Genomic DNA, 18,014 nt, shown 5'->3' with positions numbered 1-18,014 from the left:
ATTCTATCCATCTGTTCCAATAACTTTTATTACTGTACTTTCCTATAATCCCTATTAACATTTCAACTTCGCGTACTAACCGCATGACGTCTGTACTTTGCTATCCGTCCTAATTGCTATTTTATGAGGGGTTTCTTCGGTGATTTGGGTTCAACAACTTAATTCTATATTTTCTATCTTCAGCAGTTTTCAAATCATATTTTCTTACTATTGGTTCCCTTCTTTTATCTACAACCCTTAGCTCCACCTTCATAACTTTCCTAAATTATTCAAATTCTATATTCTTCAGTTCTAAATCAACCTTCATCTACTTTACTCTTCTTCAGCTCTAACAGTGTCAAATAAATATTTGTTTCTTAACCAGATTTTATTATTATAATATTGAACACGCCAAGAACCAAAAAATCATTTCTCAATATTTATAATAAAAAATAATTCATTATTTATGATCATATATAAGGACGTCAAGTCCTAAGACTGGTTGGAAACGTACCTCCGCTCTTTCCTATCCTGACCTAATTTTCGCATTTCCCTAAAACTAGAACAACCCACATCCTTAACAATTTGCGAATAGTAATCTAATCTAGGTCTACCTCTACCCCTCCTAACTTCCGTTTCTGCCTCTAATATGTCTCTGACTACACCTTCATACCTGAGAAGGTGTCCTAGCAACCTATCCCGCCTATTTCTTATTGACTTACATAGAGTCCTCTGTTCTTCTATTCTTTCCAATACCTCTTCATTATTTATAGCTAAAATTTAATATTATAACGTTTTACATTCAAGAAAAAATAAAATTAACGAAATTATGAAGTTTTCCCTAACTAATTTTTGCAGTCGTGAAAACGTCAGGACGTAACTTTTCATTCTTAATACTTTTTTTTCTTTAAAGCTACTATGCAAATATAAACCGTAATTAAAAAACAAAAATGCATTAACGCTTCTCTTGTAAGCTGTAATAAGTAACAGATTACAGATTGTATTTCTTCTTGCTGTAAGAATTATTCAGCCGTAAACACTTTAACAAAAAATCCTATTAACCATTCTTCGTGTTATTAAAAACGAAAGCTTCAAGAAATAATTATTACACCTACTTGAGTTTCTTTACAGCATCGCTTGGTTATCAGCATTTCTTCTGATGTAACTTTCTTCCTTATTTCGTATTTCCTTGATGATGTTAACGAACTGGGTGGTTGGTCCACTTGATTCTTTTTTTTAGTGCTTGTAATTTCTCTTCAAGCATCCAATTTCCGATTTGAACGTCGTTAAATTAAACTTTTTCTCTACAAAATGTGTTTATAGAATGTTACGTTATCTTTAAGCAGTCTCTTCATTGCAAATATTTGAAAATGTTTTATCTGACACATGTGACGAAAAGTAAATTTAACATGTTTTCCTTTTGAGTGTACGGAAATACTACCTATCAATCAACCACAGAAGTACAAAAATATGCTAATAATTCCTCTATTTCAGGTCGAATTAAAATGATCTCGTATTTTGCATGTTATTATTGATAATTATCAACTACAATCTGTCCCTTAAGACAATAAGTAATTTTGCTGACTTTGTGTTGTTGATGACGGTAAGCTCTCCAGTAATCGTTGTTCAAAATCTGCTTGGCAAGTCTAATGGTTTGGATTTTTTCTTTTAATCTCCTCACTTATCCATAGCATGTCTAGAACTACCTGATTTTCATGGTTTTGTAGACGAGGTATATATCTACTGGTACTGAGTGATTTTATTTCTTCTATGATTTGTTTTATATCTAAGTTCGCTATGTTGTTGACCACATACCAAGGTGCATTCGCTAAGATTCTCAATGTTCTACTACCCCCAGAGTTGTATTCCATAGGCCCTTGTATGTAAAGACTTTGATACTTGGAGACACCTAACATCTTCTGCCAGTCTGCCAGTTGAGTTTTTTTAACCTGATATCTAGCTCCTTCCTTTTGGTTGACACAAGCTTCTTCCATCTCATATTGCTGTCTAAGTGCATCCCGATGTGGTATTTAACATCGTCAGCTACAGTTAGTTGATGATTATTTAATGTAGTCGCGGGGCAGAACATGTTGTTTAAGGTGAATGTTACTTGCACTGATTTAGCTGTATTAACTTTAATTTTCCACTTGGTCAGTCATGTTTGGACCTTGTTCAGGTGATTTTGGAGTATGGTGGAAGCTTCATTAGGATCATGGACTGCGACAACGACTGTATCGTCCACAAACGTTACTACTTTGAAATTATTAAATCGGAATATATATTGGGACGTTTTATAAAAAATATTTATCATTAATCTATTGTTATTTTCAAATCTAGTTACTGTGCAAAGCTTGCAATTTTAGCAGTTTATTTTACTTTTTATCACGATTTTTGGTTTGTTTTATTTTACAAGCTTTTACTAGTCAAACTTTTATGCTGTATTTGTTGTAATGTGCAAAGCTCTTTTTTAATTTAATTATATACTTAGAGAAGAAAAACTTAAAATATTCATTAATTGTCAAATCAGGGCAACATAAACTAATTATAACTGTGCGTAATTCGCTACACATCATCTCGTTAGCTCAGGATGAACCAATGGACTAGTATTGTCAAATTAAAGACCCTTGTTGCGTTAAAGCTTTATATTTTCAAAAACACACTATTTACAAAAAATTAATATATAAACCTTAACCTACACATAACCCTGTTTATGTGTAGATTTCCCAAAATTATACTCCTTGAATTACAAACCCGATNAATGAACACTATTTGAACAAAACTAATTACTGATATAAAATCATCCCGCTTACGATTAGAAAAAGAAAAAGAGAAGTATTTAATCTTAATTTTAGGTTCATGTATTATACAACATTAATAAAATATATTATAACAGTTAGATAGATATGTAAAGATAAATATGTGTAGGTTGTGTGTTAAGAATATACCAAAAAAAAAATAGGTCAAGTACAGGTCAAACTTGTATAATTCGTGCCTGATACTGTAAGTAAATAATTTTAAAATACTCTCTATAGCGAAACTTTCCATTACGAAAAGCTTCCAATACCGCAGACGTTATTTTTGCTTAATTGACTTAAAAAATTAACTCATACTTACACTAATTTTATGGTTAAAGGAATACTTTCTGAAACTAACCAATACACCATATTCGAATAGTAAATATGGGTCTAGTAAAGGATAAACTTTTTAAGTATGTGAACGTAAAGATTACAATAAAAAAAGTACTAATGAGTATAGTTGGTCTTGGCTTTGCGAAAATACAAGACCAAACGAACAAAACCAAGACTAAAACCAAGATAGAACTAACAAGACGAAGACTAAAATCTAGACCAAACGAACAAGACTTAGATGATGGCCCCAATTTGCGGCGGTCTCACACCTATAAAAAGTTATGGGGGTTGAAAACATAAAGAGACACACTAACTTTTTTTCGATATTTTTCACTTCTTTCAAGTACCTTGTGCTATTTTGTTTTCCAAAAGGTCAATTTATGCGTTGAAGAAAGGGTCAATTAGTGCATTGGAAGAAGGGTACGTTCTCGAATTTTGATAACTCTCACGACTATCATCACTATTTGTGTCGCTAAATTATTTAAAAAAATGTAAATACCAAATTAAATGAGTAAGACCAAGACTTAACACGCAAAACCAAGATCAAGATCGAGACTGTATCAGCAAGACTAGAAGTATTTGAGCAATACCAAAATCAATACCAAGACTGGAACAATCTTGGTTTTGGCCTTGCTTTGTTCATCACTAAAGAAAATTTCACTAAAATGTACTTGTTTGGTAGTCCAAGATCGTTCTTTTTGTAAGTAGTTAAAAAAAATACAAAAACAAATTGAAATAAAGCATATGTATTATATTTTTTATTAACAAGCTAACATTTGCGAATGAAATAATGATTATGTCAATCCATAAACTGCTTTGTTTTCATTCGGCAATGAAAAGTTACTGTAATACAGATGAATTTCACATTTTATATTACCCAATAGTAGTTTGAAACATTATTATACTAAAGCTAGACCATATTTTTCTTTTACAAAAATAATGAACAAAATGATACCTGTAATGTAAGGATTCAGCTTACTTTCATCAACTTACACATGCACTAGTAAGAAAGTAGGTACCGCATATACTTACGAAGAAATAATTACTGATGGCGTATCACGTTGACAAATACCTACATTGTATATACATGCGCCAGTTTTAAATTACTCCTTCAATTATTTTTAACGAGCTAACCACTTAGAAACAAACAAATATAAAAACACTTTACTTTTTACATTTTTTTGCATAAATGTAACTAATGCATAAATACTTTAAATATTTTTTTTTACTATTGTTAACCAAGAATTTTTTAAGTATATTTGGTACTTTTTGATGTAAAATTCCCTTCAATCAAATGTAATGACAGGGGCGGCCCTAGCCACTGTGAGGCCCTTATCTTTGTGGAATTTTAAATGACGATATTTGAAAGAAAGTACATTACAAGAAAAAAAATGAACGATCGGCTAAATCCGCCGGGGATATGCCGTTGAGGGATGTGGAACGTTTTTTGGGTCGCGTTACGCTACTGTAAGGAATGTAACGTACGATAAGCTGTCATGGCGCAAGTTTGACCGGGTTAGGCTAGGTTAGGTTAGGTTAGATTGCGCTGGATTGACTTGGGTTGGATTGTATTATGTTTGATCATGTGAGGTGTGGTTAGTAAGGAAGGGAACGTACGGCAAAGTAGCATGGCGCAAGTTTGACAGGGTTAGGTCTGGAGATATATTGTCACGGGGATATTTTGTCGGGGATATTTTGTCCGGTGATATTATGTCGGGGGATGAAAAATCATGGAACCCATCACGGTATAGCACAGTTTTTTTTTTCTGAACTTTCCTTGTTGGCTTAATTTCTGCGTGCGATAGAGTCATTTTATATGCGAAAACTCCCAGAAAACACACCAATTTAATCATCATCATAAGGTTGTCAGTCGTAAGACTAGTTGGACACGCACCTCCACTCCTTCCTATCCCGAGCTAATCATCGCATTTCCCTAAAACTAGAACATCCCACATCTGTAACTATTTACGAACAGTAATCTAATCTAGGTCTACCTCTACCCCTCCTAACTTCCGTTTCTGCTTCTAATATGTCTCTGACTAGACCTTTATGCCTGAAGAGGTGTCCTACTAACTTATCTCACCTATTTCTTATTGACTTCCATAGAGTCCTCTGTTCTCTTATTCTTTCTAATACCTCTTCATTTCCTTCTCTATCTACGGTATCCTCATTATTCGTCTGTAACACCACATTTCGAACGCTTCTATGATGATGGTAACACTTTTTTGCTAATGTAACATACTATCAAAACCGTATATAACCTTATCTAATTTTAATTTAGTCATCTCTACTTTTAAATTTTTCAATTTCCCTACTTGCCTCATTGTCCTAACATTTCACGCTCCGACTCGTGAAATATTGCACCTACCCCGATTGCACTTATTGATGACATCCCCCGAGGTAGTCCTTGTCCGAACATTGGAATGGGGGACTAGTTTATGTTCGGGTGCTTTACCCCAGAGGANAGCATGTCTAGAACTACCTGATTTTCATGGTTTTGTAGACGAGGTATATATCTACTGGTACTGAGTGATTTTATTTCTTCTATGATTTGTTTTATATCTAAGTTCGCTATGTTGTTGACCACATACCAAGGTGCATTCGCTAAGATTCTCAATGTTCTACTACCCCCAGAGTTGTATTCCATAGGCCCTTGTATGTAAAGACTTTGATACTTGGAGACACCTAACATCTTCTGCCAGTCTGCCAGTTGAGTTTTTTTAACCTGATATCTAGCTCCTTCCTTTTGGTTGACACAAGCTTCTTCCATCTCATATTGCTGTCTAAGTGCATCCCGATGTGGTATTTAACATCGTCAGCTACAGTTAGTTGATGATTATTTAATGTAGTCGCGGGGCAGAACATGTTGTTTAAGGTGAATGTTACTTGCACTGATTTAGCTGTATTAACTTTAATTTTCCACTTGGTCAGTCATGTTTGGACCTTGTTCAGGTGATTTTGGAGTATGGTGGAAGCTTCATTAGGATCATGGACTGCGACAACGACTGTATCGTCCACAAACGTTACTACTTTGAAATTATTAAATCGGAATATATATTGGGACGTTTTATAAAAAATATTTATCATTAATCTATTGTTATTTTCAAATCTAGTTACTGTGCAAAGCTTGCAATTTTAGCAGTTTATTTTACTTTTTATCACGATTTTTGGTTTGTTTTATTTTACAAGCTTTTACTAGTCAAACTTTTATGCTGTATTTGTTGTAATGTGCAAAGCTCTTTTTTAATTTAATTATATACTTAGAGAAGAAAAACTTAAAATATTCATTAATTGTCAAATCAGGGCAACATAAACTAATTATAACTGTGCGTAATTCGCTACACATCATCTCGTTAGCTCAGGATGAACCAATGGACTAGTATTGTCAAATTAAAGACCCTTGTTGCGTTAAAGCTTTATATTTTCAAAAACACACTATTTACAAAAAATTAATATATAAACCTTAACCTACACATAACCCTGTTTATGTGTAGATTTCCCAAAATTATACTCCTTGAATTACAAACCCGATACGAGAGCGCCTACTCGTCTTGAAAGAAGCAAATGTACTTCCCTTTCTGAAATTATTTTCGAAAAACTGCCTGCCTCCTCCTTGAACCTTTTTTTTATTGCCACTTTTTTTCAAGTTTCGATCTGCCTGCATATAACCCATAGTGCCCCAAAGAGAAAGTTAGTAGGTATAATCATAGCCCTTGCAAATGTATATTTTTCAAAAAGGAGCAGACCAAATATTTTTTCTAGGAAATCTAAACAATAACCTACCTCTCAAACGGTACAGAAAAGTAGAGAAAGAGCGCCTATAAAGATAGAAGACGAAACAATAGTAGAAGTGGCAGATTTTAGGCATCTAGGAAGTCAGATAAGTCAGAACGGAAGGAGTAGTAGGAATATAAAGCAGAGGATAGCGTAGGGCCGAATCGCTTTCAATAAAAAGAAGTCACTTCTATGCTCGCGAACGAGTTTAGAAATTCGAAAAAGATTGTTAAACTTGTATATTTGGAGCGCGGCGCTGTAAGGGTGCGAAACATGAACGGTGGGCGCGGCGGAAGAGAAGCAATCGAAATATAGTGTTACAGGCAAATGATAAAGATACCCTGGATGTAGAAAATTAGAAATGAAGAGATATGAGAAAGAGTAGGAGAACAGTGGACTCTATGGAAGTCAATAAAAAATTGGGGAGATAGGTTGGTAGGACACCTTCTCAGGCATGATGGTCTAGTCAGAGACATATTAGAAGCAGAAACAGGAGTTAAGAAGAGCAGAGATAGACCAGGATTAGATTACTGTTCGCAAATAGTTAAGGAAGTGGGATGTTCTAGGAAATGCGAAGATTAGCTCAGGATAGGAAAGAGTGGAGGTGCGTGTCCAACCAGTCTTAGGACTAACAACTTTATGATGATGATTTTAAAGTTAAATTATGATTAGGTTAGGTTACGTTCATTGTTACATTATGTAATTAAAAAGTATCTATTTAAAAAACTGAATTAATTAATTAATTAATAATTTAACTTTATATTCGGAAAGGGCTTTTCACAACACCTCTGTTTACTCTTTTTAACTGTCTCACGTGCAACATACGGAGGTACGTGTCCAGCCAGTCTTAGGACTGACGACCCTATGATGATGATGATGATATTTTAAAAGATACAGGAGATCATGTATTTATCAAAGTACATTTGTTGAAAAGAATTACAATTTCGTCAATCAAAAGATAACTAACTGTTTAGAAAACATATGTTGTTCGTTAAGTTTTCACAGTTTGGAATAATGATTTAATTGAGTATTTTATTCCACGAATATAAATTGTAGCGACCAACATAAATTAGAGCACCCTGTATATATAATGTAGTCTGTGTAAATATTTCTCAACATTATCTTCTAAAGCTTTTGTATTCTATCCATCTGTTCTAATAACTTTTATTACTGTACTTTCCTATAATCCCTATTAACATTTCAACTTCGCGTACTAACCGCATGACGTCTGTACTTTGCTATCCGTCCTAATTGCTATTTTATGAGGGGTTTCTTCGGTGATTTGGGTTCAACAACTTAATTCTATATTTTCTATCTTCAGCATTTTTCAAATCATATTTTCTTACTATTGGTTCCCTTCTTTTATCTACAACCCTTAGCTCCACCTTCATAACTTTCCTAAATTATTCAAATTCTATATTCTTCAGTTCTAAATCAACCTTCNATACCGTGGATAGAGAAGGTTAGAAATGAAGAGGTATTAGAAAGAATAAGATAACAGAGGACTCTATGGAAGTCAATAAAAAATAGGCGAAATAGGTTGGTAAGACACTTTCTCAGGCATGAAGGTCTAGTTAGAGACATATTAAAGGCATAAACTGGAGTTAAGAGGAATAGAGATAGATCAGTTTTCTGATTGACGACCTTCTGATAAAACAGTATGGTATGAAAAATAAATAAACATAAAACAAAAACAATAGTAGGTAAGGAAAGAAAGAGTAGATAAGAGTGCATATAAAAATAGGAGACTGATTTTCGGTATATAGGAAGTCAGTTAGTTCACCATGACAGGGGCAGTAGAGATATAAAATCAAAGTATATCGAGTTGAGTCCCCTTTGACAAAAAGAAGATACTTCTATGATTATAAACGGTTACAAGGACTAGGAGAACGAAGGGCGTATGGAAGTCACTAAAAAATAGGCGAGATAGGTTGGCCATACAGGCCTAGTTAGAGACATATTAGAAGAAGAAACAGGAACATAAAGGAGTAGAGGTAGACCTAGATTACAGTATTGTTCACAAATAGTTAAATATGTGTATGTCCTAGTGGCGGTGCGTGTCTAATCAGTCTTAAGACTGAAATAAAAATGCGTATTACAGATTTTTTTAATTTATTTAAAAAAAATAAATAATTTGACAGGGTTATCGTTACCTGTTTGTATTTACGATGTGGGCAATTTGTTAATATCAATAGGGGGTTTTGAATACTTTGAACTCCACGAGGCTATGTCGCTGAAGTCATAGACTAGTAGAAATAAGTTTACTTACGGAACTATACACTAACGATTATCGTCAACCATCCGTCAACTATTACCTATACAGATACAATTAGTTAGAAGGACGTGCTATTTTAGTAGACACATGTTGTATTTACATACATACATATACTATATAATGTATCTGCATACATGTATGAGAACGTCGGTCCGAGCTTATAAACAGGAAAGTTAAAATTGTTTTGATGAGACAGCAATTAACTTCTAATAAGAGTAATTAACAGAAACCTTCACAAAAGTATTTTGGTATATCTTATAAGTAAGACTACAAATATGAGACGTAAATTGATCAATAAACCAAAGAAAATCAATTTTAATTTTAGAAAAGCAGATATTTATAAAAAGTACTTAAGTGTTAATGAAACAGAATTAATTTAGGTTAATCTTCCGATTCCGAACCACTGAATTCGCGGTCGGTCGAGTGATAACTTTTTGGAAAGCTGAGGTATAACTCTTTCGATAGGTACCACTCCCAGTACGCGGAAAAACAGATGACCTTTGACCCATTTTTGCGACAAAATATATTTGGTGCCTCATCTACAAGATAGTACGAAAAGCCCCTAAGCGAACATAAGCCAACAGTTATAATAGATAACTACCCCAGTGAGTCCGAATCAGAAGATTAGCCTTAATTTGATTACATAATTTTAAATTTCAAAATTTCCGCTATTTATTCTAAAGTTGTTGATAAAGGTGACTGATATGAAAAAACAAAACCGCGCTAATTAGTCAACTGTAATTAAAAGTGTTTTGCGACTGAAATAATTAAAGTTCATTTACTTACTAAGTAATATTTATATTTATATTTGTGAAATGTGTAATAAATCACAACTGTTTACAAACTTATACATAACTATTTATAAAATTGAAAATCATTGAATTCAGTTTCACAGTTACACCTAGTACTTTATTTTCGATATTTGATACACTGCAAACAATTTTTTACACATAAACATGCAGAGGTATGTAATTGTTAATTCGATGGATAAGGTAAAACTTACAGGTATAAAATCTCGCACTGGGCAACCAAGTACTCCAACAGGTTTTCGGCTTACAAAAGTATAATAATAAGCTGACCGACAGGTAGGTAGTTTCAACACAATACATCTACTCAAATTTAAAATTACAAACGTTTGCATTCACTTCAAGGTTAAATTCACAAACCACTAAAATCGCTACAAAAAATCTGAAATCGCGAAATAAAATCACCTGGGAAAAAGTCGCGTCGCGCACCCCGTTCACTGCACACCATCTACATAAAAGAAATTAACCGATAGATGAATAGACGCTGATCCACCGCAATTACTGAAACAATTACCGATTGTAACAGTCTGACCATCACAATAGTAATAATAATACAAATCGTCAAATTAATATATTATATGTTTATGTATCCGCTGCAGTGGCCTTCCGGGCGCTTGTGACGAACGAACGCTCGACGAGCAGAGAAACCAACGCATGGAGTTGGCGCACCTCGAGAAAACTGGTCCGGCCGTCGTCAGAACAGAGCTATTGGCGTCTGACGACGACGTCGGTGGGCAAGCGGCAGGGACTATTGAGCTGACGGCGGACGCCCATGTACAATTTTCGCCTGTTACGTTCCCCCATGAACAGGCGCCTCACAAACGAGCTAGCAGCTAGTGAGTAGCGAGCAGTTTGTTGTTGGATGAGAGCTATGACCGCTGTGCTCTGACTCTGTGCTATAATATACTCCCTACTTGGATGAAAAAAGACACTGACCGCTGCGCTGGCTGCACTGGCTTATTGACGATGCTGTTGGTTAGAATAACAAAAAAAAGTCCAGACGGTCAAGCCCAACTCGACTGTAATCTTTATTTGTTGCATTGGGTAAGAACACTGTTGACTAGGTTTTGTATGGTTGAAACACAAATTTTCCAAAGGATATTTAACAATGATTGTACCATCACAAAGTAAATTTTATAATAAATTCATATCATACATCACTATACCATATAGGTATACCAAATATCGTATGTCAGTATTTTTATCTCCATATACTGACTAACTCCGGCTGTCATCCAGTGGCATATATAGATTTTTATCGAATTCTCTGGAAGAGTTTATTCTTCTTTACAATTCTGGAATTCCTATTGTTAAGTGGCAAATATGTGTCATTCACTTGGATCAATCCTGCCTGCGGGCTACTCAAGAGTTATCGGGAATCAAAGTGTTGATTATGACGTGCATGCTTATGCACAACGCTGCCGCCTCCTCAAGGATGATCCTTTCCGGATGTTCTATCCTTCCTTTCGAAGGATCATGCAGGTACCAGCAATTCGTCCGGACGTCAAATGGAAGTAACAATCCACGGTCTTCAACTCGGTGGGTTTCTGTCGTGGATTGCCGGTGCATACAAAAATCTCTCCACCCCAGTGTACCAGAACAGAACCTCCAACATGCTTCGTAACACTCTCTAATTCAACCCATCCAAACGCGCATCCTATTCTTGGCATGGCTAGCTTGATTATATTAGTGGTCAGGTGGGTTCCCAGACGATTTTTCTTTGATAACAAACTAGTAAACAACTCGGTTCTCATCCAGTAAATTTAGTGCCTTTCTTTTATCTTGGAGCTAGTCTTTCAATTTCGGTAGCACCGTGGTTATTTCGCTGCCCATATTCAAATCGGTTACACAGTGAGTCCGTGAGTATTCCTTCGCTATAGCAAATTAGTTTTGGGGCTTTTCAGATGTGACTTCAAATCTGGCTTTGGAAAACAAGTTCGTTGTAGTCATAAATTCTTCATACTTGGGATCCAAAGATCGAGCTTGCATAGTTCTTATCCGAGCACTTCGTGATCGTCGCCAGCCTACATAGACAATCGGTTGAAATGAACGACTTTTAGTTTCCATTCGATACATGTTTACTTCGATTGATGACATTATTTATGCGCTTGACGATTTTGTATGGACCTTTCCAATACTGTTGTAGCTTCATTAATGGAGACCCTCTCGTGCTATAGATTATACAACCAGGTGTCCTTCTTGGAATCCTCTAGTAGTTATTTGATTTTGGAGTTGACTAAGGTAATCTTCTCCAGAAACATCCTCACCAAGTCACATAGTAGTCGCAGTTCCATCAAAGAGTACCTTTCCTGGTGTCTATCCAATAATTTCATAGATCGACGATCGGTGTGGAAGTTTTTTTGATGGCTGGAAAGCAACTTGAACAAGTATTTGTTAATGGTCCTGTTCATTTACTCCGTCATTTTATCGGATTGATGAAGCAGAGCTGTAGCGAATTTTATTAATTCCCAAAACTTTACAAATGTCCTGGAATATGGTGGATTCGAAGTTTCGGCTTTAGTCAGAATGAAGCTTCATTAGTACACCAAATCGACTGATTAGATGTTTGACGAGCTCTTCCGCTACTGTGGTGGCTGTCTGGTGGAGAAAGGCAGTCGCTTCTACCCATTTCGTAAAGCAATCCATTATCACTACGATGTATTTATTTCCATCACTCAGGAATGGTTCCTACGATATTTACGGCAATTCTCTCAAATAGGTTGCCGGCATTATACAGGCAGATGAGGGCACGCTGTTGTTTTTGTGGTCCCTTATTGACTGAAAAAGTCGCAGATTTTCTACACCTGTTTTTAGCGTAGTTTTTGCAGTTGGCCCTCCAAAATCGTCACGTACCCTCTCGAGAGTCTTGCTAACCCCTAAATTTCCTCTCATAAATCCGTCATAAAGATACTGCAGGACTTCTTTCACCAAACTTCGCAGTATGAATAGTTGATATCTGCTTTCAGAGTTATATTGGTTTTCTGCCATCTGCTTCAGGAGAACATCTTCTTCAACAATAGAATCTCATTGGGCTCGTAACGATTTCGCATCGTTTGATTTAGCAGCCACTTCCTGCCAAGTCAGTTATTAATTTATTTTATTTTCGGAACATTTTCAGGACCGAGTCAGAGTCTTGTTCTGCCTTAATATTGTCGGACTGTCACTGATTATCCCTGACAGTTATCTATCAAACTTCCTCCTGCTCTTCGAGGCGCATACAATGCATGCATTTTTCAGGACATGGTTTTCGGGATAAAGGGTCGATATTCTTGTGGTTTGAGAGATAACTGCGCCTATCCCAACATTGCTAGCATTTGTGTCCTCTAGCTGGAAGAGGATAACTTAACATAGGTGTAGAAGCGAGGACTTACTTTACCTTCTGGAATGCTGTTTGACAATTCAGTTCCCAACAGAATGATTTGCATCCTTCGGTAAGTCGTATTGGCGGCTTGACAATATTGTCAAATTTAGGGACGTACCGTCTGTAATATGTATGTTCAAAGTTAAAGGAAACTTCGGACTTGATGTACGTCGGTAGGTGCTGGTCACTCCTGTACTGCTTTAATCTTCTTCAGATTGATTGAAACGCCGGTCTTCGAAATTATATGCCCCAGATAGTTGACGGACTCTTGAAATAGCTGATATTCGTTTTGGACATCTCGAAACCTTCGCGAAACTTCCTCCAAATTCTTTAGGTGATTGCTTGTATTTTTCAATCACAACAATGTCGTCAGGGTGTAGTAGGCAAGTCTTCCCGATTAAGTCACAGAAGACTGTTTCCATGAGTCGCTCGAATGTAGCTGGGATATTACTTTAAATTGCGAAAGTCCTGTGGTAGAATACCGTCTTCTCTTTGGCTTCAGGATCCAAATGTAGCTGTTAGTAGCCATTTGTGAGATCCACTGTTGAAACGTCAACCCAACGAGTGTGCCCAAGATATCGTCGATTGGAGGTAAGAGGTAGCTATCATTCTTCCTCATTTTTTTCAGCTGGCAGGAGTCCACACGCAAACGTGTCAATCTATCCTTCTTCTTAATCAAAACTACTGGCGACGTCTAAGGACGGAGCGGTAGTTCTGTTACCTCGTCCTCTTGCATATCCTTTATGATTTTCTTAACCCTTTCTTTCTTGGCCAGTAGCAGTCTCCTCGGTCTCTGCCGTATAGGCTGCGCTCTACTCGTGTTGATCAACGACATTGGTTCGNCCAGATAGTTGACGGACTCTTGAAATAGCTGATATTCGTTTTGGACATCTCGAAACCTTCGCAAAATTTCCTCCAAATTCTTTAGATGATTGCTTGTAATTTTTAATCACAACAATGTCGTCGGTATGTAGTAGGCAAGTCTTCCCGATTAAGTCACTGAAGTGAGTCGCTCGAATGTGGCTGGGGTATTACTTTAAATTGCGACAGTCCTGTTGTAATGTAGAATACCGTCTTCTCTTTGGCTTCAGAATCCAAATTTAGTTGTTAGTAGCCATTTTTGAGATCCACTGTTGAAAATACCGTCAACCCAACGAGTGTGCCCATCATCGACTGGAGGTAAGGGGTAGTTATCTATCCTTCTTCTTAATCAAACCTACTGGCGACGTTTAAGGACAGAGCGGTAGTTCTGTTACCTCGTCCTCTTGCATATCCTTTATGATTTTCTTAACCCTTTCTTTCTTGGCCAGTAGCAGTCTCCTCGGTCTCTGCCGTATAGGCTGCGCTCTACTCGTGTTGATCAACGACATTGGTTCGCCCCGTCTTACCGTTCTTTAATTCAAACACATCCCGCTATTGTTCAAGTAATTCCATCACATAGTTGTCTCCGCTTTTAATTTGCGAAGTAATAGTGTTTTGCGCACGATGGTCAATTTTGCCTAATTTTATATTGACATGAACTTTCACCATGAACAACTACGGGCTCTCCAATGGTAATACGTATGTAGTTTCCATTGGGTTGGCAAAAGCTTATTAAGCGTTATCGATTTTCTTGGTTTTATAATTGTTCTACTTGCCACAGTACCCAGCAGAAACAAATACTGTTCCTCATTTATACGTCCCATGAGAAAAAGACTGTTACCTCGGGCTTTCATAGTCTTTGTCAGTGTAACTAAACCAGGGGTTTCCTGTTCCGGGACGGACGTTTTTCTCGTCCCGTCGTCCCTGATTAATTTTCTTGAGAGCATGCACCCTTGATTAGTCTAATGGTTCCTGTAGCCGCTACTTGCATAGTCCATTTGGTCTCGTCTTCTTATTTATATTACTGTTCAACGAATAACCTCTTCAAACTTCTTTTCGTGTAGCCTGCACATTCTATCTGCTTAACGACAGTTCTATGCTTGTTAGTCGAGAAAATCTTCAAGAAAAATGCAGTCAAATAAGTGAATTGCAAAGTTGTTGAAACTGGGTCAATAACGATAGACATAAGTCCGATTTTGTTACTCAGGGGGTTTGAGTCGCCGACTACATATTCGTGTTCAGAAATCCTCAAAACTTTCGAGTAATTAATTTCAACTGATTTTTAATGAATTTAAAACGTAACTCCTGCAGACGACATGTAGGACGGTCGCCTTGGGAACCAGGTTGTTCGGAAACCGTCGCCGACTGCATATTCATGTTCAGCGACCCTAAAAATCCACAAGTAAATTGTTCGAATTAATTTTTAATGAATTCAAAATATAACTCCTGGAGACGAGTGTATGATGACCCTGGGCTCCAGGTACCTCGGAGGCCGTCACCGACTACATATACTGTTCAGTGGCCCTCAAAATCCCCGAAAAGATAATTTGAATTGATTTTTAATAAATTTAAAACAGAACTCCTGAAGACTAGGGTATGGCAGAGGCCCTAAGCCCCAGGTACCTCGGAGGCCGTCGTCTATTATTTATTATATATAGCGATCCTTTAAAACTTCCGAGTAACAAAATTGGACTTATTTTTATCATTATTGCTCTAGTTTCTCCATAACAACTCTGCAATGCACTTATGAGACTGCATTTTCTTATGCACCGATAGATTTTTGAAAATGAATTGATCTCTTATGTTCACAAAGTTTGTAGACGATCTAACCAATCGAATACAGAAAATCGCATCTCGATCCGCCTTACTGCACAAAATTCGAAGTTTAGTGCTTTATTTCCTAGACTATGTCCAGTTGAAGTCGCTATCGTATATCATTCGCCCTCAATTCATCAAGGAACGAGTCGATAGCCAACTTTTCCGGAGTATCTCCTGGCCTATTTGAGTTTTGCGATATCCTCTTAGTTTTCTCTTTCGCTGTTGGTCCCTGCCGTTAATTGTTTCTTTAATTTGTAAATTGTACTTTTATTAATATTTTGTTCTATTAAACTATAACTTTTTGAGTTGAACTTTACATTAAAAGAAGAACTCTTGTTAACAATTGACATTTTTTTGTAGCAAAATTTACTACAATATTTACCCAATAAAATAGAACATCAAAACATTTTGTGTTGTGCAATATTTGTACTAAACAACTGAAATATATCAAATGCCATCTAAACTTCTACGCTGCATTGTACTATAGAAGCACTTTGGGCTTTTTGTGAGCAACTTTTACATGTTTTAACGGACACCCCTCTCTTTAAAACATAAAAATTCACAGTGTCACTAATATTGCGCTCATATTTTGTTATTGAACATGAATTTCCTCCTACTTTAGAAAAGTTTATTAAATTGAAATTCAAATTAGCTGAGTCCTTATGTGGTCTTTTCAGTATGTTTGTAGACTTAGACAAAAGAAGTTTTTATGGCTACAGAAAGCTTTATTTAAAGGGGAAGGGCGTACTATATATGAAAACATGGGGGTTCTTTTTAATTTTTGTAGGGTGTCCGAAATCAACTTGACAAGCAGAGCCATAGAATATTTTTTAAATTTTTAGAGTTGGTTAAATAGAACGTTAAGTTGTTTTTGTAATATTGAATGAGTACAGTTTAGACTTAAGTTGTTATATAAAATTTTCGCGTTTTTCGTAATATTTCATCACGAAATTTACAGTTACTTTCCCCTTAAAAAAAAGTACGTAAGTGAATATGGTTTTCCGTTTTATAAAATACATTTTGCTGACCTATGTACTATCTGTTTAGTCAACAGTCTTGTTTGTGTATGCATGATGTATATCTTAATTATGTAATTAATTGTGTACCCGTAACCCTGACCTCAATAATTGTAGTCACGTAGTCACTAACCATAGCTTAAGGTCAGAAACACCCCACTAACATACCTCCACCCCCTATATTTTGTTGTTCTATTTAAGCATCTTTTCTATGTAATAAGCTCATTTACGTTCAAGCATTAAGTTCAATCATTTAGTTCATCAATAGTTCATTCGTTGTAGTTATCTTTAAATATTTTTTCGGTGTTGGTTTTAGTGTAAGTTGTTTATTAAAAGTTGAAAATCACATTAGTTATTATTGCTCGTTCTATCATTCTAAGACAAACCACAGATAGAAAATATTCGACCGTTATTTCCTAAAATATCGGTTTCGTTAAATTAATTTTTATCGAAGNCCCTGACCTCGATTTGTAATCATGAGTGTGAAAAGTTGAGACAATCAGTTTACAAAAGAACAATATGTTGTGAATGAGAATAGAAAGTTTAGCAAAAAAGTAGAACATTGGTTGTATACCACCTTGTGAGTAGAAATATACAGATAAATCGTCGTCACATATGTATATGTGAACCGATTACAATAAGGTAAATACATTTGTTAACGACAATTCGATTACATTTACCAACACTAAAGAAGACACTGCTCTAACTGGTTGCAAAGGTCAAACTTTTGAAGTTATGTTACAATCAGATTACAATCAGCTGCGTAATGGATGATGTGTAGTCGCAATAATCTTTTGTTAAACTTTGTCCTACCAGAATTTTTCAAACCGGTAAGAATTATAAACTTGATAAAATAAGAGTAAGATAAAAACTTTTTAACAAAAAAAAATTAAACCGCCAAAAAAACTGAAAAGCAAAAAATAATAAACCTTTATTTTATTAACCTTAATAACTAAGTTCTTCAACTAATGTAAGTATACCTAATAATCACAATGA

General features: G+C 35.8%; 1 protein-coding gene across 3 annotated transcripts in view; it reads right to left on the bottom strand.

Moving 5' to 3' along the window:
* LOC108734441 (probable beta-hexosaminidase fdl) overlaps positions 1 to 18,014 on the bottom strand; it is a 77,592-nt gene that overhangs the window by 54,341 nt on the left and 5,237 nt on the right. The window contains exon 1 of one of the 3 annotated variants that reach the window (XM_018466009.1): positions 10,160 to 10,662. The exons of 1 other annotated variant lie outside the window; for it this stretch is intronic. In XM_018466009.1, coding sequence (XP_018321511.1) covers positions 10,160 to 10,297 — 138 coding nt within the window. In that variant the 5' untranslated portion in view covers positions 10,298 to 10,662. Of the gene's footprint in view, positions 1 to 1,094; positions 2,267 to 10,159; positions 10,663 to 18,014 lie in introns of those variants that run through there. One more of the 3 variants, XM_018466011.1, reaches the window with a different exon arrangement.

Source organism: Agrilus planipennis, unplaced genomic scaffold (genome assembly GCF_000699045.2).
Source record: "Agrilus planipennis isolate EAB-ADULT unplaced genomic scaffold, Apla_2.0 scaffold96, whole genome shotgun sequence".
Classification (NCBI taxonomy): domain Eukaryota; kingdom Metazoa; phylum Arthropoda; class Insecta; order Coleoptera; family Buprestidae; genus Agrilus; species Agrilus planipennis.
Note: the sequence above shows the minus strand (reverse complement) of the source record. Positions and strands in the feature narration are given on the sequence as shown.